General features: G+C 47.9%; 5 protein-coding genes across 5 annotated transcripts; 2 read left to right on the plus strand and 3 right to left on the minus strand.

Annotated features, from left to right (window-relative positions):
* Positions 1-319: 319 nt before the first annotated feature.
* On the minus strand, positions 320-1,163 carry F5891DRAFT_1124417 (uncharacterized protein; the record flags this gene model as incomplete). The annotated part of the gene is made up of 2 exons (XM_041363891.1): positions 320-983; positions 1,036-1,163. The coding sequence occupies 2 exons, from the start codon at positions 1,161-1,163 to the stop codon at positions 320-322; spliced, it is 792 nt and encodes a 263-aa protein (XP_041234374.1).
* A 1,440-nt stretch (positions 1,164-2,603) lies between these two features.
* On the plus strand, positions 2,604-3,449 carry F5891DRAFT_937297 (uncharacterized protein; the record flags this gene model as incomplete). The annotated part of the gene is made up of 3 exons (XM_041374089.1): positions 2,604-2,707; positions 2,758-3,001; positions 3,063-3,449. The coding sequence occupies 3 exons, from the start codon at positions 2,604-2,606 to the stop codon at positions 3,447-3,449; spliced, it is 735 nt and encodes a 244-aa protein (XP_041234375.1).
* A 243-nt stretch (positions 3,450-3,692) lies between these two features.
* On the plus strand, positions 3,693-5,388 carry F5891DRAFT_974111 (uncharacterized protein; the record flags this gene model as incomplete). The annotated part of the gene is made up of 6 exons (XM_041376416.1): positions 3,693-4,097; positions 4,152-4,259; positions 4,317-4,692; positions 4,754-4,882; positions 4,945-5,010; positions 5,078-5,388. The coding sequence occupies 6 exons, from the start codon at positions 3,693-3,695 to the stop codon at positions 5,386-5,388; spliced, it is 1,395 nt and encodes a 464-aa protein (XP_041234376.1).
* Positions 5,389-13,297: 7,909 nt separating this feature from the next.
* Positions 13,298-17,259, minus strand: F5891DRAFT_938447 (GMC oxidoreductase-domain-containing protein; the record flags this gene model as incomplete). Its single annotated transcript, XM_041374163.1, has 16 exons — positions 13,298-13,402; positions 13,454-13,497; positions 14,832-14,913; positions 14,979-14,998; positions 15,055-15,278; positions 15,334-15,422; positions 15,472-15,545; positions 15,607-15,731; positions 15,779-15,827; positions 15,879-15,965; positions 16,013-16,239; positions 16,300-16,450; positions 16,536-16,713; positions 16,770-16,861; positions 16,910-17,161; positions 17,214-17,259. The coding sequence occupies 16 exons, from the start codon at positions 17,257-17,259 to the stop codon at positions 13,298-13,300; spliced, it is 1,845 nt and encodes a 614-aa protein (XP_041234377.1).
* Positions 17,260-17,812: 553 nt separating this feature from the next.
* F5891DRAFT_994878 (dynein heavy chain, N-terminal region 1-domain-containing protein) lies at positions 17,813-22,717 on the minus strand. The gene is given in 15 exon segments (XM_041378314.1): positions 17,813-18,677; positions 18,733-18,830; positions 18,886-19,015; positions 19,064-19,285; positions 19,332-19,367; positions 19,387-19,601; positions 19,654-20,227; positions 20,278-20,355; positions 20,408-20,574; positions 20,629-21,198; positions 21,249-21,579; positions 21,632-21,756; positions 21,804-22,070; positions 22,116-22,536; positions 22,609-22,717. 14 exon segments carry the CDS (start codon positions 22,375-22,377, stop codon positions 18,243-18,245), a joined length of 3,510 nt encoding a protein of 1,169 aa, XP_041234378.1. The 5' UTR covers positions 22,378-22,536; positions 22,609-22,717; the 3' UTR covers positions 17,813-18,242.
* Between the last annotated feature and the right edge of the window lie 156 nt (positions 22,718-22,873).

A 22,873-nucleotide genomic window follows, 5' to 3' on the forward strand; every position in this document is an offset into this window, starting at 1 on the left:
TGATTATGTGTGTGCGTCTCGTTTGTGTGTGTGTTGCATCGCATCTGTGCATGTGTGTGAGTTTTGTGTGTGAAGAATAGTTGAACAGATCCAGCGCCATAGCAATATGGTGCTGGATCTATGGCGCTGGATTCGTTCAACTATTCAACACATAAAATACACATACAGACACACGATACACGCACACAGTCACTCACCGACAACGCACCGACACATACACACAACATTTGAAGACAACATGATGCACATAGTACTTAGGTAGTACAGGGCTATATAGCCTACTATGTAGTCATCTATAAGTTTCTCCACGATGAGACTACTAATTTGATGAAAAAGCATCTAATTCTGCGCGTGTCAGCATTTGGTCAGGCTCTGTGATCAGAGCTGCTGACAGCTGCTGAGCCGTCTCCTCAACGAGATCATAAGCGAGATGAAATGCTGTTCCTTTCTTCACTGTTTGAAGCAGCATTTTCCAACACTCTGGGTTCACCCTCCCAATTTCAGAACCCAGCTCCTGGAAACGATCGACGGCCTCATGGAAGGCTTGCGGGTTGCGACCATCAAGAAGGAAACGGGCCATTGAGTTCCACCAGAGTTGTCGCCAGTCAATGGAACATGCAGTGTTGTCGGTGCAGCATGCAGTGTGCTCAATAAGAGGCGGCTCCTCGCAGGCAACAATGCGACGGTGTTCATCAAGAAGCTCTTTCACATCGACAAGGGCATTCCACACTTCAAACCCGAGCTTCTTTTGCATTGGTCCTGGAATGTCTCGGATGCGAAATTCAACGAGATGTTGAAACACGGGAACAAAGAACTTTGTAATTGAGAATTCGAGACAGAGTGCGAGAAGGTCGTATGGTTTGTGTCGAAATCGTTGTTCATGAAGGTGATGAATGGCAACATCACGAGTTTTTTGACTCATGAACTTGTTGCTGAACCATAGGAGGTCAATAACATCACCATGGGTAGGACCTGATTTCCAACTGTGCAATTCTGCATTAGAAGACAGTGTACTAACATGAAAATTTATCTTACCTGTTATATGCAACTGAAAGGTAGAGCTCGAACATGTTCATGCTGAGTTCAGGAATTATAATTGGGTGATCGTCGCTCGAGCCGTCTGTGCCCTCTGTTGGTCGTGATTGCCCCCCGACAGCAAACATCTCCTCAAATGTGATTGATGTGCGCGATAACTGAGTCGCGTGGACTTTGAATAATGTGTTTTCGACCTGCATTTAGTTATTAGTATTGTCATGGGGAATCACTGAGTGCATATATATGTGAACAATCTGCACCAGGAAAATGTGAGTACCATCGTATATATAAAAACGACGATGTCGAAACTTCAGGAGGCTTGGAGCTAGTAATGTGGCTGTTTGAGCCTCGAACATGTCTTGGCTGATTATCTGTGAGATGGGAATATTATGAGGCTTTAGTTCAGAGCACAAACTTGAAGAATGTAAATGTAGTATGAGCTAGTGGGAGGTGCGGTAGACAAGTCACGCTTACCACACAAGGGTTCACTGCTTCTTTTTCGCTTCATCATGTCTAGAATGCAACTGCTGGCGGACTAGTATGGACCTTCCAGCTTTACCGGAACGTGAACATCCATGGCCACACAATATCCATACTGCGGATGGTATCGTTCGTAATATCTACAATGGTGCAATCAGAATGCTTCGGTCAAATGATGCAGAACCAACCAGAGTTGCATATCATTACGATACACTGTCTTCAGAGGCCCTACCCTTACTCGATGCCATTGAAAGTGATTCAAGTGATGCTGATCACCAGCTTCTTCATGAGTGGCTACTAGTCTTGTGGGCGAAGCAGCTGGAATGCTCGAGGAGATCAGCCAAAACACCCATGTGTGAGTGATACTCATGGTACTCATTTAGATCCGCTGACCTGACAATACTGTCACTTTGGTCTATGTAGGGAAAATGTTGAACAGTCGAACATTATCATCCCACAGCTTGTGACTGAGGACCGAGGTCATGGACGTTGAGGGCATCCAAGAAAAGATATCAACCTTGAATTTGTCCGTGAAGCCCTGTCTAACCAGCGCCACATCACACTCACAGAGCTTGCCCGACTCCTCCAAGTGTCTCGCATGACTGTGTGGAAATTTGTTCGCCGACATGGTCTTGAAAAATGCTTCACAACAATTAGTGATGCTGATCTCGATCAACTTGTGAAGGTTTTCAAGGAACGCAAACCAGAATCAGGATTCCGTTACCTTGTTGGCTTCCTTCAGCACCAAGGAGTTAGAGCCCAGCAGCACCGTGTTTGGCAGTCCTTGCGCCGAGTTGATAGATTAGGACAAAGGCTGAGAGAACGACGTGTTACCAGACGACGAAAATACCGAGTTGCTCGACCAAATGCGCTTTGGCATGTAGATGGTCATCACAAGCTCATTCAGTGGGGTTTTGTTGTCCATGGATTTATTGATGGGTATTGTCGCACTGTGAATTTATTGTTAATGATAAGGAAAGCATAGTAACTCACTGATATTTCAACAGATAACAGCGCTACGGGCCAGCACAAATAATCATGCATCAACTGTATTGGAACTGTTCATGCACGCAAGAGATGAATATGGTATGCCATCTCGTGTTCGTGGAGATCGTGGAGGGGAGAACCTTCAGGTCGCTACACATTTAGTTGCAACAAATGGCCACAATCGTGGCTCATTTTTATGGGGATCGTAAGTGTAGCCTCTTGAAAAATTCCATGACTAACAATACATGATACTAGATCAACACGAAATTCTCACATTGAATGGCTGTGGGTTGAAGTGGGCACACAGTTTGCACACCGATGGCGTGGATTTTTTACCAGGCTCGAACGACTTCATAAGCTCGACATTGACAAACCTGGGCACATCTGGTTGCTTAGTGTGCTCTTCTCAAGTGCACTCAATGATGATTGCCAACAATTTCAACAAGAATGGAATTCCCATCCGATTCGTGGTTCTGAGACCAATAATCGAAGCCCTCAGGTCAATATTTACTCAGCAACTACTGGTGCAGTGGCATAATTGCTATCTGACAACTATGAAGGATATGCATCTTCTAGGACAGGCATTGTTAGGCATCTATGAAGATGAGTTTGAGGGGATCCATCCTGCAACTCTGCAGCGCTATTATGGTATTCATGGCAGAGAGACAATCCGCCATCTCAATCAGACAGGTGCTGGCCACCCAAATGATGAGTTAGAGAATGAGGAAGATGGTGTTATTCATCGTATCGAGCAGGATCAAGAAAACAATGTCCAACATGATGCCATTGATGTTCCTGATGGTAATACCCCTTTTCTGAATGAAGATGATGAAAATATATTCTTCGAGATACTCGACGAGGTTATTACTGAGGGTACCATACCAGTGGGATATAATTTGCAGGAGGGTGAGGATGACTATGACGAAAACACAACAGAACATCTATGAGTCGGTAGACGGAGGGAGATATATGTTGAAGTATCTTTGGCAGACCCTATCTGGAGGACTCGTTTGATGCTATGGGCTCAGGCAGTTAGTGTGCTAGAGCATTTTGAAGCAGATGTATTTTTCTAATTCAATATATTAATGGATCATGGTCGGAGTACTACAATGGCCAGGAACCCACTGTGTATAAATCCCGCACTTGACCGACCCGTTTTTGATCCGGTTCTCTCTTCTGTCCGACTCGCAATGTCAGATCTGGTGTATTGCAAAGGTAATCATCTCGAACCAGAAATGTGCTATTGCGAAGAGTACTCTGCACCCACCAATGTTCCTGTTGGCCAAAGAGAGCTTTGCACCGAATGTTTGCATGGGAAGAGCAAACATCCTCGACCTCAACAGCCTGCATCAGTGGCCGAGCCATTGGTGCCTCCTGCACTGAATCCAGGTGCTCTGAAGCCATCCAAACCAGCAGCTGCCACAGCAAAGGAACGATCTGGAGTGATGGCGATATACAAGCAATCACTTGCCCAACGTGCTAGGCAAGGCTCGGAACTCAAATGTGAGGTGTTGACTGACAGTCGGAAGACAGTCACAGCCACGAGAAGTGAAGTTATGGCAGGATTCCGCCCAACTATAAAGCAGAAAGTCACAGTGAGCAAAATCGCCTAATGTTTGTTACCTTGAGCATACTCAGCTTTCATTTAGGGGAGCAGGGTTGTATCTTCAAGACGGGCCATGGCCAGCAGCTCATTGAAGCAACAACAGGTCCAGATTAGAGTTGGCACTGTCACTGTCTTGATCAATTACCTCGATGTACATTGACCTGAACAAGCCGATGCTACGACTCGAAGCTTACTCAGCAACTGAAAGGACAAAGGACAATTGGTGCGCAGGGTCCCACCTGTGAAGACAGAGATGTCAAAACTCAAGCGAAGGGGATGTGCTCACTTTGACGAAGACGAGCCTGAGGACAATAAAGTGGATTTCAGCTTTTGCCCAGACTGGACATTTGAAGAAGTCGAAGAATATTTTCGGAGACTTTTTCCAAAAGTCTTTGAGTACCTGGACTCCATAAAGAATGATGATGTAAAGGGGAAGGCTGTCGATAACGGAGCATCGTGGGCATTGATTTCGAAAGAAAACCGCTGGCTGAGTGTTGCACCTGAGCCACTGCCGAACGGTAAACATCTTGAGCAGTACAGAGGCAGAAATAACGCACCTCTTGCAGCGACTAATATTTTTATCGGTGAGCCTGCCATCAATGGCTCATCATGGATGAGATTTTCTAACCGACCTACATGCAACAGCTAACCAGAAGTACATACCTGAGCACATTTGCGCACAATGGGACCCAGACGTGATCATCATTGATATAGATTCCGAGGCAGGAGAAGATCGAAATGATGAGCCTGAGGATTCAGATGCTCCAAAGACTGGTTGGTGGACTTGAAAGTGCTCACATGCACCATCACAGTCACTGAATCGTTTTTCACTTCAGCGTGTCCAAAACACTCAATCCGGTACACCGAACACGAAGAACCAGCTCGAAAGAGACTGCACGGAAGTAAGTACTATCTTGTAATTTTGCTACATGAACAAACCGCTTACATTGTATCAAAAAAATAAACCAGTTCATGGTCAGCCCATCGCATCAACATCTCGAATAAATTTGGAGAACAAGGAAAGCTCTTCAAGTCACGTTAAACGCAAGTTTGAGTTCTTTTTTCTATCTGCTCAGTGGACGTCTAACACTCAAGATTTTACAGTTTTCGCTTCCGATTCAGATTCAGATAACGGTCTTGACATGCTGCCCATTAGTCTGAAGGGAATGTCACTCTCACCGCAGACTCAGAGATGCGCTCTACGCTCTCTGACTGTGATGCCTTCAATTAAAGATGAAGAACAGAAAGTTGACTTACAAGAAGTCTTCACAGGCCTGTAGACTTGGAATCATTCATCTGCAATGTCCATACCTAATCGACCACTCTTCCGCCCTCTCGTTTCAGTTGAACCAACAAGGAATGATATCTTGCGTGGTCACCCGGATGTTAATGATCCGTTGTTGCGTCCATTCCACAACCCTTGGACAACTGACTACTTCATTGGTTCCATTAAACTTTGGCTTTAATTTTGTCCCATAGAATTCGAAGCTTCCTTTGATAAATATTTTATCATAATCACTTTGCACTGGCCACAACTTGGACACTACTATGCTTGACTACAATGGGCGCCCTACTACTATGGTTTCGAAAATTTCCTTTGCTATCCCTTCACTTAGCTCTAATCCACAGTTTAATTCTCCTCGTTCCTCCATCTAATCCTCCTCCATATTACTCACCTGAAAAAAGTCACAAAGTAAATAAAGCAATGTCAGAGGTGTGATCAGAGAACATTTTTTTACATTGTCATAAGTATACTAGCAATACATGAAGTTGCGCATATTAGGCCTTCAAACGGCTCTGAAACCACCTGAAAGTTCAGGCGGTAGAGGCAGGAGGGTGGTAGGAGACGACAAAAGGCCTTCGAACGGCTTCAAAATCACACAGGATTCTGGATCGAGGCTGGACAGGGGATGTAGGATGGCAGCGGAGGCAGGAGGGTGGTAGGAGAAGACAACAGGCCTTCGAACAGCTTCAAAATCACACTGGGCTCTGGATTGAAGCTGGATGGGGGACATAAGATGGCGGCGGAGGCAGGAGGGTGGTAGGAGATGACGACAAGGCCTTCGAACGGCTTCAAAATCACACTGGGTTCTGAAGTTCAAAATTGACTTGTTAAAAATTAGCATTGAGTTGGGTCTAGGCTACATAATCTAGATAGAAAGTGAGCAAAAACAACCGTCAAAAACATGAATGTGACAGAAGGGGAAGTGGTACTCCACTACTCAGCCTCAGGGCAGTAATGGGCCATACCGGTGTAGAAACAACAATACAATGAGGAACAAAAGAAGCTCCTGACTGTATCTGTAAAAGTTGTAAGGTCGCGCGTTGCCTAGTCTGCGTTGCTTGAGGAGACAAGTGCGTTCGACCCTAAAGGGGAGGTGAGTACAGCAAAGATCTAGAGGTATGCGCGGCAACGCGAAGCGCGAGAAAGCGCAGGTGCACGCAAGGTACGAAGGCGCGGGAAAGCGCGCGCGTATTAGCGCGAAGCGCGGGAAAGCGCGCGCGCGTAAGCGGTAATAAGAGAGACTAAGCTTAAGTGATAATATGATGCAATATAAGAAAAGAGAGATGCAAAGTGTAGACAAAATGGAGTTCTACTATGTACTGCTAAGTAAATAGTGGGTGATAACTAGTAAGTTAAAGGGAAAAAGTAAGTTAAGTAATAGTATGTACTGCTGGCGCTTATATAGCGCGCCTAAGCGCAGGTCATGCGGAGCCGAAGCGCTACCGAGTAGGTATGTAAGGATATATATGAGTGAGAAACTATGATAAAAATAAAGGTGGAACTATGCTAATAAAGGAAATGGAAATATATGTACTAGGAAGCTTGGTGGACAGTGGATGGATGCATCTGAATGGCTGGCGCTATAGGGCGCGCAAGCGCAGGAACGCGCGCGCGCGTATACATCGCGAAGCGCGGGAATGGTGCGCGCATGGCGCGCATTGCGTGGGAAAGCTGCGCGTCATATAGAGATAGCTGTGGGTAGCGCACAGAATGACGCTGCGAGTTTGTGCTGTATACTTCCTAGTGAAACCTGCCATATCACACCATGAGACACACGAGTCTCTACATCTCCCAGGGACTTAAATTCTGAGTGTCCCCACTCAGCGCGCGCGTGGTGAGGATTTTGCGTGAGAGTATGCAAGTGCGATGCTTGTACGATGCTTTGGTTGTTGGGTGATGAATGTGCGAGTGCAGGAATTATCGCGTGATATGCAATGTATGCGAAAGCGCAGGCGCGCGCAAGGTGCAAAGGCGTGGGAAGGTGCGCGCGCATGGTATGCGCGAGGTGCGAGAATGTGCGCGCGCTATGCATGAAGGCGCGGGAATGGAGCATAGCATGGTGGATTGCGAGGGTGACTCTGATGTGAATAATATGCCATGGGTGTGGGGCAATGATGCGAGAGTGATATGGATGTGGCGCGCAAGGTGTGGGCGAGATGCGCGCATATGGCGTAAAGCGCGGGAAAGTGCGCGCGCACAAGGCGCGAGAAAGCGCGTGATTGTCGCATGTGTTGTATGGTGGGTATGATGCAAAGTGGCGCAGTCCAGGAGCGATCCAATCCATGTCCAGACCAAGTCCTGCTAGGCGCGCTAAATATTAGATGCTAAAGGTTTGAACATTGTGAGTAAAACTATATGTGAAAATATGAAGGGAAAATGGTAGACTTTGCGGATGTCCTATCCGACTTGTCTTCTTCGTGCAGCTGTCAACATCTACACCTTCCTATGAGCAAGGCGCGGGAAGCGTGCATGTGTGCGCGCGCGAGGCGTATGGGCAGCGTGAATATTGCGCGCGTATGTGCGTGTGAGCGTGGGAAGACTGCGCGCATATGTGCGCGTTCTAAGGTAAAAAGGGGCATGGTGCCGCGTCATGCGTGCGAAGAGAAAATAATACTATTGAGCTAGGCGGGCACGATCTATGGTTGTTTTTCTTCTATGTTCTTCTAGGCAATCCCTATATGCATATATATCAGTGTGTTATTAGTCTTTTGGACAGTGTTATAATGAGAGAAAATGAAATGAAAGAGCGCTGGACGAAACCCAGGGTAAAACAAACAATATCCTATGAAACAGTGTTGGTATATGTTCCTCCTTTGATGCGCGGCTGAGGCGCTTGATCCTCCTCCTTGAGCGCGTGCGAGTGCGCGTGACTAGCGCGCTTCGCGTCTCTTGCGAGCTGACGCTTTACCCAAGGTAGGGTTGGAATGAGCGAGGCTGGCGCGCTTGGGGGGGGCTTGTAACTGGCAGAATGAATTCCTGCACAACGCGCTGCAGGTTGAAGGCGCGCCAATGGGAGGCGCTGCAAGGGGTGTAGGGGCGCCCTACAAGCTGATAGGATGCGCGCGATGTGCGCGCCTTGGTGTGATTTCGCGCGAATTTAATTATATTGGCCGAACACGCGAGGAACGGCCATTTCTCTGCAAATGCATTAGCGAGAGACATGTATAGTGAAGAATTAGGCGCAAATGTTGCGCCAATGGGCTGTAAGGGTGGTATATCAAGGCGCAATAGGCGCATAGGTGAAGGAGAATAGTGCGCATCAAGGCGCGCAGGAATGAAATTGACATGGTAAGCAAAAGCGCGCAGAATGTGAATAAATGTGGGAAGTGCAAAGTTAAAGATGATGATAGGGGAGTTAGGCGCATATGTATGTGTCAGGCGCGCGCCTAAGTCGCGCCTGGATGGCTGATTGAAATATACTTTGTGTTGAATGATAGAAATGCGGTTTAGAAGGGGAGAAGCGATAGAAATGCGGTAGCGTGAAAACTCTGCTAAAATTATGAGTGCGCAAGGCGCGGGAACGCGCACGCGTATTGCGCGATGCGCGTAATCATGGCGCGTGAACAAGGGGTGGTGCAAAGATGAACCTAAAGTGTTTGGAAGCGTCATATAGCTCCTTAAGAGCTTCAAACATGAAAAAGACAAAAAATGCGAAACAAGATGAGGAAAAATATACCGTGCCTCTAGGCGCGCGCATTGCGCGTCCTCAGGCGCAATATGGTGCGCCTGAGTCGCGCCAGGGTCGCCTGAGACATGCTCTGCTTGGTGGTTAGATGGCGTGATGCATGGATGCTTTACTGGCATGCGATAGTCACTGGAAGCAAAAAGTGCGATGTGCGCGTGATCGCGAGTGACATCTGGAATTTCCAGAGACAAACTCTGGTTGATGCAAGGTGCAACTTGAGCCTCTGATGCGGTAGGAGGCTCCTCTATAGGCGCGCTAAGGTGCAATAGATGTTTAGGGTCATCCCTGACCTCTAATGATGCGAGCAGTGATGGTGATGGTGCGATTGGCGAGGTTTCTTCCTTAAGTGATGCGATAGCGAGGGGCGAGCGTGTTTCTAGCGGTGCATTAGTGTGCAATAGATGTTTAGAGTCATCCCTGACTAATGGCGAGGCTATAGCGATAGGCGCGTGCGATGCGATAGCGATAGGTGCGCGTGTTTCAACTGGCGCGTTAGTGTGCAATAGATGTTTAGAGTCATCCCTGACTTCTGATGCGATTGATGGTGATGGAGATGATGCGGATTGTGAAAGAGATGATGCTGCTGAGGATGATAGTGAAGAGGCGCCTGCAGCGCGCTTTGCGAGCGCGCGTTCGAGTTCGTGATCTAAAGTAATGCAGTCTGATATAGCTTTGCATGCTGGCGCAGTTGATGCTTGAGGTGCGCGTAAATCGCGCGTAGGCGCGGGAAAGGCGCGCGCGCGAGGCACGTGAATAGGAACTGGTGGCTTTCTGTCAAGTACAACATCTGAGGGTGCGCGATAGAAGAGTCCAGCTGTTGCATTAGCGCTAATGGTCGTATCCTGCGTTGCGCGACACGCGTGGTAGCGATCTTTGTACTTAGCTACCTTAGCTTGCACTGGTGTGCTTGGCGCTACCACAGGTGCGCTAACTGGTGCGCTTACTGGTGCGCTTGGCGCGGGAAAAGCGCGCGCAGGTAATAGGAACTGCGCAGCTGCGAAGATGTCCATGAATGGGTATGGGTCGTATGGATGGTGGTCAGGGAACTTGATCATAAGGCGCAAGCGAATTTGCGCCTGAGCATCGCTAGGGATTCCTTCCATGAATAGGTGGTCGCGTTCGGCCTTTCCAATACGGTCTTCATCCATGAGTGGCTGCATAACCTTCCTGAATGCGCGCAGGTAATTGCTGAGTTCTGTGCAAGAGGTCATTGGTTTGTTAGCGTATTCGCGCGCGATAGCGCGCAAGTCCGCGAGCGCGTAGCGTCTTTTACCATCCCATCCAGGATACATTACCTTCACTTCTGTCATGAATGCTTCATAATCACTTACTGCCGCTTCTGGCATACCTCCCCATAGTTCTCGATCGTCGCGCTCAAGGTAGCGGATAATACCTTTAATGCGGTCGTGTCCTTGGAGTCCTGCTTCATCAGCAAGCTGCTCATATGCGTCAATAAATTCGGCGAGGTTGTCTGTAGTGCCGTCGAACTTGGGCGCGTTTGCTGTGCCGCGGATGGGCAATCTATAAGGCATTGAGGCAGTGCGAAGGCGCATGCGCACGCGAGGCGTATAGGTGCGCGCGTAAGGCGCAGAGGCGTGGGAACTATTGCGCGCACGCAAGGCGCGAGAATGCGTGACTAGAAAATGGTTAGCTTTTGAAATTGCAAAGAAATTGACCTTATATGTGCGAATTGTGCTAAGTGCAAAGGTGCGCGCGCGAGGCGCACAGCGTGGGAAAGCGCGCGCGCAAGGCGCGAGAATGCGTGACTAGAAACTGGTTAGCTTGTGAAAATGCAAAGAGATTGACCTGTATGTGTTAAGATGCGCAAAACTAGATCTTGCTGACTGCTCCCCTCGCGGTGGGCTCCAGTTGTAGAAACAACAATACAATGAGGAACAAAAGAAGCTCCTGACTGTATCTGTAAAAGTTGTAAGGTCGCGCGTTGCCTAGTCTGCGTTGCTTGAGGAGACAAGTGCGTTCGACCCTAAAGGGGAGGTGAGTACAGCAAAGATCTAGAGGTATGCGCGGCAACGCGAAGCGCGAGAAAGCGCAGGTGCACGCAAGGTACGAAGGCGCGGGAAAGCGCGCGCGTATTAGCGCGAAGCGCGGGAAAGCGCGCGCGCGTAAGCGGTAATAAGAGAGACTAAGCTTAAGTGATAATATGATGCAATATAAGAAAAGAGAGATGCAAAGTGTAGACAAAATGGAGTTCTACTATGTACTGCTAAGTAAATAGTGGGTGATAACTAGTAAGTTAAAGGGAAAAAGTAAGTTAAGTAATAGTATGTACTGCTGGCGCTTATATAGCGCGCCTAAGCGCGGTCATGCGGAGCCGAAGCGCTACCGAGTAGGTATGTAAGGATATATATGAGTGAGAAACTATGATAAAAATAAAGGTGGAACTATGCTAATAAAGGAAATGGAAATATACGTACTAGGAAGCTTGGTGGACAGTGGATGGATGCATCTGAATGGCTGGCGCTATAGGGCGCGCAAGCGCAGGAACGCGCGCGCGCGTATACATCGCGAAGCGCGGGAATGGTGCGCGCATGGCGCGCGTTGCGCGGGAAAGCTGCGCGTCATATAGAGATAGCTGTGGGTAGTGCACAGAGTGACGCTACAAGTTCGTGCTATGTACTTCCTAGTGTAAAGCACCATATCACGCCATGAGAGGCATAATTCTCTACACCGGGCATCATAGGGAGGGAGGTTGAAGCAAACCAAACAGAAAGAACAACGTACCAGTAATGACCACTTATGCAGAAGTTCGAAAGTTAGATTCGTTCGCGGGAACAACCGGAGCAAGGTTATCAGTCGGCAACGCCGGCCCCTAGTATGTGAATGCATGACTGTGTGTGCATGTGACGTGTGTCTGTATGTGTATTTCATGTGTTTGAATAGTTGAATGAATCCAGCACCATATGGATCAGTTCAAATATTATACACACCCGAAACTCTCACACACACATACATACGACACACACACAGACGCTGAACGCACACACACATGCTGAACACACACAAAGGTCTTGTATTACAGAAAATTCAGTAATCTTTAAGTCTACTAAGCATGTCATTCTAGCTAGGGATCTGCACGGGTACAGGTAACCCGCACAGGTCAGGTCAGAGTCTTGAGTACCCGTTACCCACGCGCGGGTACTGCCGAGCGTGCTTACAAATATTTGTTTCACCACCGCTCGACTCTCATCTCATGATAACCACCAATACCAGTACCCCTTCAAGCTAACTCTTGCAGGGTTGTAGTGATTGGAATGAGGTCTGACATTCCACTGGAGGTTGATGGCATTAGGTGCAGTTAAGGCTCTAAGCGGCAAAGGTGCGTTTCTCATTGCTCTCACTCTCTCGCTTGCTGATCTCAGTCATTCGCTGCTCGCCCATTCGCTCATTGCTCTCAGTCGTTCGCCGCTTGTTCCAGGTGCGCATGTTTTTCCCTTGCTTACTACTATCTTTAACCTTGCAGCATGCTACTACAACCACTCGCGCCCTACACTGCATCTTACCCTCCATCTCGTTCTTCCTGTCTCGTCCCTCCTTCCACTCTTTTGGCGCTCTCCAGTGTCCTCCGCATACATTCGAGCCACGTCAGCATTCACTGACGTGCACCGGGCGTGTGCGCTAAGCACTGAGGTACATCCGCCATGGGTATGTACCTGTATCCATACCCGTACCCATGGCGGGTACGGGTACAGGTTGACCTTGAGACACCCGCAGGTTTACCCGTGTGGATCGTAACACACCAGTTTTGCTTTTTTTCATTGGTAGTACTCAATTTTCTACAATACAAGACATGTGTATACGAATCTGATGGCTTGGTTGGCAGGTAGTCTAGTGAGATATTTGCCAGGGCTGCAGCGGCCTAATGATTCAAGACGCCTTAGCTAGAACGACATAGTAGAATTAAAGATTACTGAATTTTCTGCAATACAAGAGCTTTGTGTGTGTTCAGCATCTGTGTGTGTGTCGTATGTATGTGTGTGAGAGAGTTTCGGGTGTGTATAATATTTGAACTGATCCAGCACCATATATTCCTGTGGCCACTGAAACTTTGACAAACAAAAAATAAAGTACCGCGACTCGCTCCTGAAGACATGAATGATTGCGTAGTGTTTTACGAGATAAAATGCACTTGGATTGAACGTGTGATAGATTGAGCTCGGCTCAGTACACGCATGTAGTCGCCGATATGACACACGAGAAATCACCTAAACTGAGCCCTAGTCACGTCCACGCAATCAATACCCAAGTCTTCGGCAATGATCATTGCAGCCCGCTCGCCGATAAGAAGTGCCGTCGAATACGTGTTCTGTATATATCATGAGATCGCACATCAACAAATCCCCTGTTCAGTACTCACCGTGCCAACATTCAATGGAGAAATGGACATATCTGCGCAGTGTTCTGCCGGTCAGTGTACGTTTATCAAAGTTAACGTACGTTCAGCCGCGAACTTTCCCATGAATGCAAGTGAACTGAACTCGTGCAGTGCCAGATGTCCTGCTTGAATATTAGATAATCATATCTGATTGGACGATGAAGCAGGTTCAAAGTGCCGCAGTACACGGTGCGTCAACAATCGCAGAATGGATAGTACTCGACTACTACTACTATAACATCTGGTAGCACTGCTCATTTATCTACTCGTCAAGAACATCATCAACTTGAGGAAAGTCTGGATCATCAATTCCCTCGGCATCTAAGTCAAGAAGCTCATATAACTCAAGCTCAGCATCCAAACCTCGAATAGCGACTTTATAAAAAGATCCCAACTATTCCTCCGCACGAGAATAGTCGAGTAAGTCACTGATAGCAATGCGGGAGAATGAACCACCGGCACCGGCAGCACCAATGGGGACTGAGTGCATTGATTCTGTGGTGGAAATCTCCTTCTCCTCCTGAACAGCTCGGATAAGGTCTGCTGCAACATCACTTATCCCTCGCCTCTCGAAAGCGAGGCTGCGTGGCTCCCGTTCGCTGCTTTCTCCTGATAGATTGTCGCCAACTGCATGAACTACTTGAGTAGGCTCTGGTTTGTCAGTGGCCTCGGTGTCACAGTACCGGCGTTGAAGCCACTTCTTGACCACATCGTTGCGTACATGCTCTTCGTGAACATACATCTTGAGTTCTGCCAGAAGGGTGAGTGTCTCAGTTGCGTTGGGGATCATTCGGGCCACTAGCCCAAACTAGTACATTAAGTTAGTAACAGAAAGCTATAAAACAAACTTGCGTACGAGTGCCTGCTATTGCCACTTCGTCCCTTGGTGCATCTCGCTGGCCCAAGTGTACCTGCTGCTCATCCATTGCCTGCTCATGCGCAACACGTTGCTCATAGAGCCTTGCACACACTACCTTTGCCTTTCCACTGACCATAGAAGCTGGGTCTTTGACAGCATAACCTGGGTGCTCCACGAAGTGATCCCACCACCATCCTTGGTTTGATCTCTTGCCGATCTTCATGGTGTGTCAAAAGTCGGGAGTCCATCTTCGAGTTCTAAGCCTTAAAACGTACCCTTGAACCGAACACACGAAAACCATGCGTTTATGTGAGTAATGATATGTGAAGCGGCACGAGGATAATCAAAGATTCTAGCATTGACCAGATATAGTATAGTTCGTTACAGTAGGACCAGGAAACTCCTGAAAGTCGTGTTCAGATGAACGTCGACGAAGTTCGCCAGCTTTCCCACGCAATCCGGTCAATGACCGTGAACTTGGTTCACTGACCGGCAGAACACTGTAAATTGACACACCATATACATTTAGCCGTGCATCGACGACTCCCCGATCCTCCTCTGGTTTCATGGCACATGTCCCAAGCTACAAATACAAAGATCAAATACAAAGATCAGATATGAAATCATGGAAGGTTTAGCTGTACACACCGAGTGCCATGCTGTTTGCACTAAAGTTCACTTCAGTATTTTACCGTGACGATGGAGATGGCAAGTCGGGACTTACCGACGTCGCGGTGAAATTGACTGATCGCCTCGTCATCTTCGGCAGTGTAAACAATGTCAGGTGCATTGATGTCCACCGGCCCAGACGCTTCTCTGCAGGCTGCAGCGCTTCCCTCTGGGAAATCAGGATGGCCAGCAGCGATTTCACCTCGATAGGAAGCCATGCGTCGAAATATTTCGCGTGTCTTTTTGTACCCGAAGTCAAGAGGAACAATATCAGATGAACTACGCGGAGTATTATAATCACACAAAGTGCCCTAAAATGAATGTGTCCACTCACTCATCTAGGAAGCCTGTAGTAAAGTCCATTCCTTCTTTGCCGTTCTCTGTTACATTGATATGAACGCTTCCAACAGACACGGGGTAAAGCTATCAAAGAGATTCAGAAAGAAACCATGAGATAGACGGAGAGCAGTACTGTATAATAACCGGCGGTCATGTAGTTGCGAGGAGGAAGGATGAGAGGCCTCGAGAGTTGTGCACCATATCTAACTGTTATGAGTATTTCCATATCATCAAAGTCAGGCAATATACACCCACCCCGCAAGAGCACTAAATATTGCAACAGCCTTGTCTGGGCGGTTCTTGAAGAACTCCTTCCAGCGTGGTTGAAAAACTGGATCCATGACTTTCAATTCCTCATCATCAGGACGCCACTTGATTTTTGAATCGATGCCACTGAGATACCAATCAGCACAATACTAGCAGCGATGACTTGCACTAACTTTTGTGCAACCAATGACTTTCCGCTGCTGTTCCATTGTGCAAGACTTTCTACATTTGGGTAGTTGTAAATTGCTGAAATCTTAGGGAGAACATGCTTACCCTGTAGAATACTCTCCCCGCGCCAGAGAGCGTCCATGGTAACAGCCTCGTCGGCAGCCAGGTATGGAACAAAGACGATATTGTGATCTGACCGTCCTAAGTCAAACTCATAGAATATATAGATAAGTGTGCACCTCGATAATTTTCTCCGACGCCAGGCAAATTCACCAATTGCTGGATACCGCATCGCTTGAGAACCGCCTCGGCACCGATCCCAGATCTCTCCAGAATGGTCGGGGAACCGAATACTCCACCAGAGATAACAACGAGCTTCAGTGCTCTCGCAATACTCGACGACTGATCCGCGTCTGGACAAGATACTGGGTCACTGGTGAACTCAACACCTACAGCACGCTTGTCTCTTTCATTGGGAAAAGACGTCAATGGTGTGTTGCAACCGCGATCTCAGGCACCTACTTACTCAAAGATGATACGCTTCACGCGCTTTCCGTCCCAGACTTGTAAATTTGGGTTGTGAGCTTGGTTGTAGACATAGTGGTGAGCCGCGTCCGAACGCCTTCCGGTTGTCCCATCAATGTACCTTTTATACATGAGCCAAAAATTAGCAAAACCTACGAATGCAGCAACTCACTTCCGCCATGGCTAAGACACATCTAGTTAATAATCGCCGTCAGAGAAAAAAACCATGGCTCACACTGTATGTATTGCATGTTTCCAGATCATTGGTGTCGTCGGCATAGTGCCTCTTGTGATAGGTCGTGCCGACCTGAATGAACTCGTCGGAGACACCTACTTCACACCCACCAGAGGACACCTTGATAGGCCCATTATAGCCGTGAGTTGGATGACCGGGCTGCACTTCATATGTCTCTAGCTATAAATTGAAAGTATAAGTAATTCGAACAAATAACTTGAAAACGCATTCGAGACCTTCTTCATGAGGGGAATCAAATTTTCAGATTCCCAACCATTGACTCCCCAATCATCATAGTCTGAAGCAGGTGCACGAGTGTATACCATGACTGTCTCATCATCAGAGTCGTATCCATCGTTACAAGTATGCTACGCACAATTCACACACGAGCCTCCACCAACGCAACGACCGGAGGGAACGATTGGTGCACGGCCGTTGAGACGAGGAGATGGATTTCCGATGTTGAACGTGACCGTGGTGCTCGTCGGTGCTTGGTTAAAGGGATATTGGTAGGGTTGCACATGAATAGGTTTGTTAAGGGTGTGTTGACCCGCTTCCAGAATCAAGATCCTCAGCGAGGGATCATATGCAGCTAAGCGACCTGCAACAACACAGGCTGTAGCACCACCTATACATAATGTGTGAAGAGGCAAAACCACCACAAGAGAATATTTTCTCACCTCCAGCAAAAACGATATCGAATTCTGACAGGATTGGATGAGACATTGATATGCAGGGTTACTTTCAGGCCGCTATTCACTGCTTCATTTTATAACCTTCACCTAAGTGAGATACCAACATTACGCCCACGTGGCCTTGCAACAAGCTACGAACCACATGATCAAGCACATCAACCGATAAGAATATCTGTCGATGAAACCTCCGCGCTGGATTAAAATCAGCAAGGGACACGGCGATCCGAGCGGAACAAACAATGGGCTCCACTTACCAAGACGCTGCGCCATCGAAAAAGATACGATCGGAACAATGAAGTACCAGGTCCAAACCCCTTCCAGAACTCGCTCAGGCCATTGTTGGTGTATAATTGGCTATTAACACCATTTACTTACTGCATGACCAGGTGGTGCGGGCATAGCACACGCCCAATCTTTACAAAGCATGCCAGAGAGGGCTGCGTTCTAAGACCGTGATGAATTGCGATAACGACTGCTTTTGCTAGGCCACGTTGAGTAATCAGAACCTGAGTGTGCGAAAAACGGGGGGTGCATGTGATGCTGCGTGATTAAATGCGAAGCGTACAGGACGGCGCGGATACCTCACACATCGGCGGCATCGGAGTTTTGCTTTGAGGGAGATTGAAATCAAAATGTAATTGGAAGATTAGGCATTTTCACTTCGAATTTTAACACTGGAACAAAAACACATTTCGGCAGACGGCGAAATGACAAAGCAAAATAAACGATGCTGACCCAAATTTTATGTTCGATCTGAACTTGAAGTGTTCTATTATAATACGTACGGTAATTCGAGTCATTTTTACAGAAAAAAGGGAGTGGCAGGGAAGGCGTAGACGCCATCACTCGGGCCAAACTCGGGCTGTCCTCAAGGCCTCAGGATCCATTACAGAAATTTACGTGTAACCGATACAATAGAACATGAAGGGCATGAAAAACGAAACAGCGTGAGGTCCAAGTAACGAACGGCGCGATATATGGATGGGTATCACAAAAAAAAGCATGTACCACAACTTAAAATCTTCGTGCTCCTCCAACCAAACCCTCTATCGAATGGTGCTCCAGCTCGTTTCGCGCCTTCATGATCGAGGCATGCATCTCCTTCATCGCATTTCCGAGCTTCACACCGAAACGACTGAGAATATCCCGTTGCCACGCATCGTATTTGGCGTTGACTCTGGCTTGGACTTGCTCGTAATCGACGACACAGACACCGAAACTTAGTTGCGTTTCTGACGTGTCAAATGTCGCCCGTGTTTTCTTGATCTCAGTCAGAAGTTGCTGCCAATGCGCGAGGGAGTCCCCTAATCGATTGAAGACATATTCCGCCTCCAAATCCCACAGCGACTGGAACTGTAACCACTTGGCGACATAGTCTTTGAGCTTTTGAACTTTGAGTTCTATGAGAGAAAATGGTCGCTCTAGGGTGTTGTCGGAGAATCGTGTGAGCTGGGTAGAGCTCCTAAGAATGTGATAGTCTCAACATATTGTGGGAGATACGTACCAGAGAAGTATATGTTGTTTCTGACACTTGCGTGCCCTGCATCTGCAAACCAATCTCGTATCGAGAACTTTGAATACGTCTCAATCGGCAGATAACACCTATTCAAGAAATCACTAAGGATTTGAACGATTGGAGACACCATACCATACGTACCTAACCAGTCATGCAATTGCTTTATCCAAGTCGCACGTGCATATTCTATAGGCGGATCAAGGAAGATCACTTGGTTTTGTATCCGAATTTCGTGAACGATAGGTTTTACGGTCATGTTGCCCTCGGCGGCCTGTGAAGTTGGGTCAGTACTAGCGTTGCGAGCAGCAACATGTCGTACCCTCTCCTGGTTCCCGCCTTTGCCAGCCCGTCGTTTGTTGGTGATGTCACGCAAAGGCATTGGATCCCGGCGAGCATCAACATCATCTGTCCGATCAAACTCAGAACACCACACTTGGATGATATAACCCAACCGCTGAAGCAATATCCCTTCTATCCGCTTGTCGAGGTCAGCTACCCAGTGTTCAAGATTAGCGTATCCTTCCAGATTCAGGCGATCAATCTGCATACACTTAGCACATAGACCATAATGACGAAGAGGAACCCACAGCAGCTTGAATCTTGCCCAGAAGATCTGAAAATGCCTCGCTAGTATAAGAATGCCTCGCTAGTATAAGGGCATGTTGCGAGATCCTCGACTGCTCGAAGAATGTTGCGATAAAGGTCAATCACGTTGTTGGTCTTATCTTGTAGGATAGACACAACACTCGCAAATTCCCGCACGAATTGGATATGTCGGTTCTCGCGTCCATCGGCACTGCTTACGTACCGCGCGGTATCGTACTGGTTGACAAAGTAATCCCACTTGATGTTCATACCTGGACAAAAAATGTCAGGTCGCCGATGTGTCAACGGTTCGAATCTGATCACCTTTGGCAACCATCCGCTGAGCCTCATTCCGATATTCAGCAACCAACCACTCTATGCCCATGTTATTCTCCACCAGATCCAGAGTTTGCCCATAGGTTCTGACAGTCTCCATAAGACTGACAGCATGAGGGTATACTCGCTTCGCATCCTTCGCCATGTTCGTGATCGCGTGTGGGACCTGGAAGTTTAGCCATAGCAAATTACGAACCTCCTTGAAAAGTGTGATTATTTGGGGGTCGAAGTTTACCGCTAGTTGGAACCCTCCTCCCCGTAATCTCACGATCTCAAAGAGGCGGCCATTGACACCCATGTCGCGTCGGTTGATGTCTTGCATCCAGGCGTCATACACTGGCCGTGTCTCTAGCTTCTTCCTGAATGCGGTGCTTTCTGACTGAAGCTTCTGACCCTCTGCATAGAGCTCCCAGCCCTTGCCAAGCACATCCTCCACTCGTTTCATGTAGGTGAGTAATTGTCGCTCAATTTGTCGAGCCCAGATGATGGCACCTGCTATTGGAGGGAGGTCGCGCATTTGCGACATGTGATAGGCTTCAGATAACCGATATTGCGTTTTGAACTTGATAGTCATTATGAGTAACGGAGACAATACAAGAGTGTGCTGCCTACCTTATCGTGAAGGCGCTTGATATCCTCTTTTACTGAGTCGATGAGTTGAGTTTGATACTCTTGGATAGCTCCACGAATCTGTGGGATACGGGCTTAGACATGTGTTACACCGTCCCACGAAATGAACTACCTTTGGGCGAACGAAAAGTGCATTGAACTTAGAGAATACTCTGAACATTTCATTCGCATTTCTTGCCGTGCCTAGCCTGTCGCGTAGCCGTGCAATGATTTGGTTCTCAACCCTTGCAACCCGTTCGTTGTATGCGTTCTCAGCAGCCACCCAGATCTCCGTGCCCTCTGCAAAGAGAGTGAGGTGACTTCAACAGCGACATATCAAAGTCAGATACTCACCAACAGAAACATCGAGAACATCGATGCGTTTCACCACCTCATACGCCTCCTTCACTTCTTCCTCCATGTCCATTCCGCCCACCTCCTTAGCCATGCTCCCCAAACCCTTCGTGGGCCCGGTCATCACCGCCAGCTGCTCGTGCTGCTTCCTCCAGTCACGCAGATACCTCGTCCGCTCCTGTAGTTTCGCGTGTGCAGCAACAACTTTGATGGGGACAAACTTCTCTCCACGTTTGCGCATAACCTCGCGAGCGACATTTGTGAACTCCTTGATAAGATCATCCCACGTCCGGAAGATGTTCATGGTCTGTCCGAGTAGGCGGTCAAAGGTCTCGTACGGAGTATACGACAGCCTATGCGACGTCAGCACGCGCAATAGCTGGTCGTTGAAATCACGAGAAATTGCCTCAACGAGGGGTAGTGCCCGACGGATTGGGTAGGGCGAGAGCTTGAGCTTGCGATTGATGTGTCCAAAGATGAGTACCAGTGATTCTTGGATTTTTTCAAGATCTGTCGCAGATAACAGCTCATTGAGAGGGAAATCTTTCATCAATTGGTTGTATTTGTGCACTGATGATACTCGTCAGCATCCAACTGACAATGCCAGAAACAACGCGCACCAAGATCCGTAGAAGATTTCAGGCCAGTATCCGTCATGAAACTGACTGTTGCGAGATATCGCTTCGCGTTTCGGAGACATTCCATGACCATGGTCACTTCATCGCTGCGTAGCTGCGCCTCAATACCCTCCAGTGCCCGCTCAAGACTCAGCCAAAAGTTGATTTCTTGCGAAGCAGTACCAGAGGAAACGTCGCGCGAAAGCTTAGTGACTGCTTGAATAGCCTTGATCCACATGTTGACGTGTCCGTGTAAAGTGTTGAGGAATGAACTTTCGTTTAGGAGCTTTTGAGGTATGTGTGATATGTTTGGACGTGCGCCTGAAGCATGAGCCTAATGTGATCGTCTTCAGCCTTCGGAAAACTGATGTCACTGAGAAACCGACCTGTTCTACAGCGCGCTGGATGGCTGGATGAATGATCAAATGCGTCTCAGGTATTTCCACGTTCTGTTGAAGGTGCAATAATGACAATTCCAGTTCGGCAAACTTCTTCTTGGTCATGGGTATCCCTATAAACACAAGTGAGTGAAGCCAAAGCAATAAAGTTGAGACATACCCATTTTACTATCCCCATCCTTGCCCCCACCCCGTGCTCCGACAAAAGCATCAAACCAGGGCTTAACACCACAGCTCACGACGGCATGTAGACTCTCGTACGGCGTTTCTTCGCCTCCAAACAAATTGAGGATATGTAGTTGCGTGGCAAGAGGTGTCAGAGGATCCAGGGTAGGACCACGTTTGATGAGTGCAAGTGATGTAACACTCGTAGAAGAATAGGTCAGATGCGAAGTTAGGTGGTATGAATAAGTCTGCGGCGCGTCCTCTAGTACACGTCAGGTTAGGTTTTAAACTGGATGCAAAAGCTCACCCTCTGCTTCGTCCCTCGTTTTCACCACGTAAATCACGCCTCCGCCCTCTGCCGCAAAGCGAGTGACCCTCTCGTCGAATTCTTCATCAAACATGCTTACAAAGTCCTCGGGTAGAGCGCCAAGTACCGGTGGCAAGAGCGACACGAGATATGACCTAAAGAGTGAGGTGTCAAAGGGAGGAGGTGTATCTACAGGGCTGTCATGTGGGAGGGCACCGTTTGAATTCGTCAGAGGGGTTGTGGGGACATCTGGAGTGGACATGGCGGGTGATTCAGGACGATCCAGCGGTTCAATAGACGAGACAGAAGCAGATGAAGAATTTGAAAACCTTGGTGTTGAAAAGCCTATTCCTTTCCAAAACCCGGTAGCAGCACCTGCCAAGCGTCTCGGGATAGCTTTCCGGTGGCTTGTGTAGTAAACCTGACCAAGAGCGTTGTCAGTACCCATTTTTTGGATGAAAGATACGCATATGTTGTAGAAGGGTTTCATTACCTTGATCTGCCACGTTCCACAAGAACGAGGCGCGAGCGCGTGAGCTGGTATGTACTTAGCTGCTGAGACACCCAGTCGCGTTTCGAGAGACAACTCCAATTTCACACTCCGACGGCAGAAAAGTTAATTAACTTTACCACCTCGGCGAGGACGACGACGACGACAATATTAACGCATATAACACGATTATGAAGAAGGTATAAGAAGAAAACAGTCATAACTAAACGGTCTAGCTATGGAATGGAATATGCCTTGTTGTGGATTC

This window comes from Suillus fuscotomentosus (assembly GCF_016647785.1).
Source record: "Suillus fuscotomentosus strain FC203 chromosome Unknown F5891scaffold_1, whole genome shotgun sequence".
In the NCBI taxonomy this organism is placed as follows: Eukaryota; Fungi; Basidiomycota; class Agaricomycetes; order Boletales; family Suillaceae; genus Suillus; species Suillus fuscotomentosus.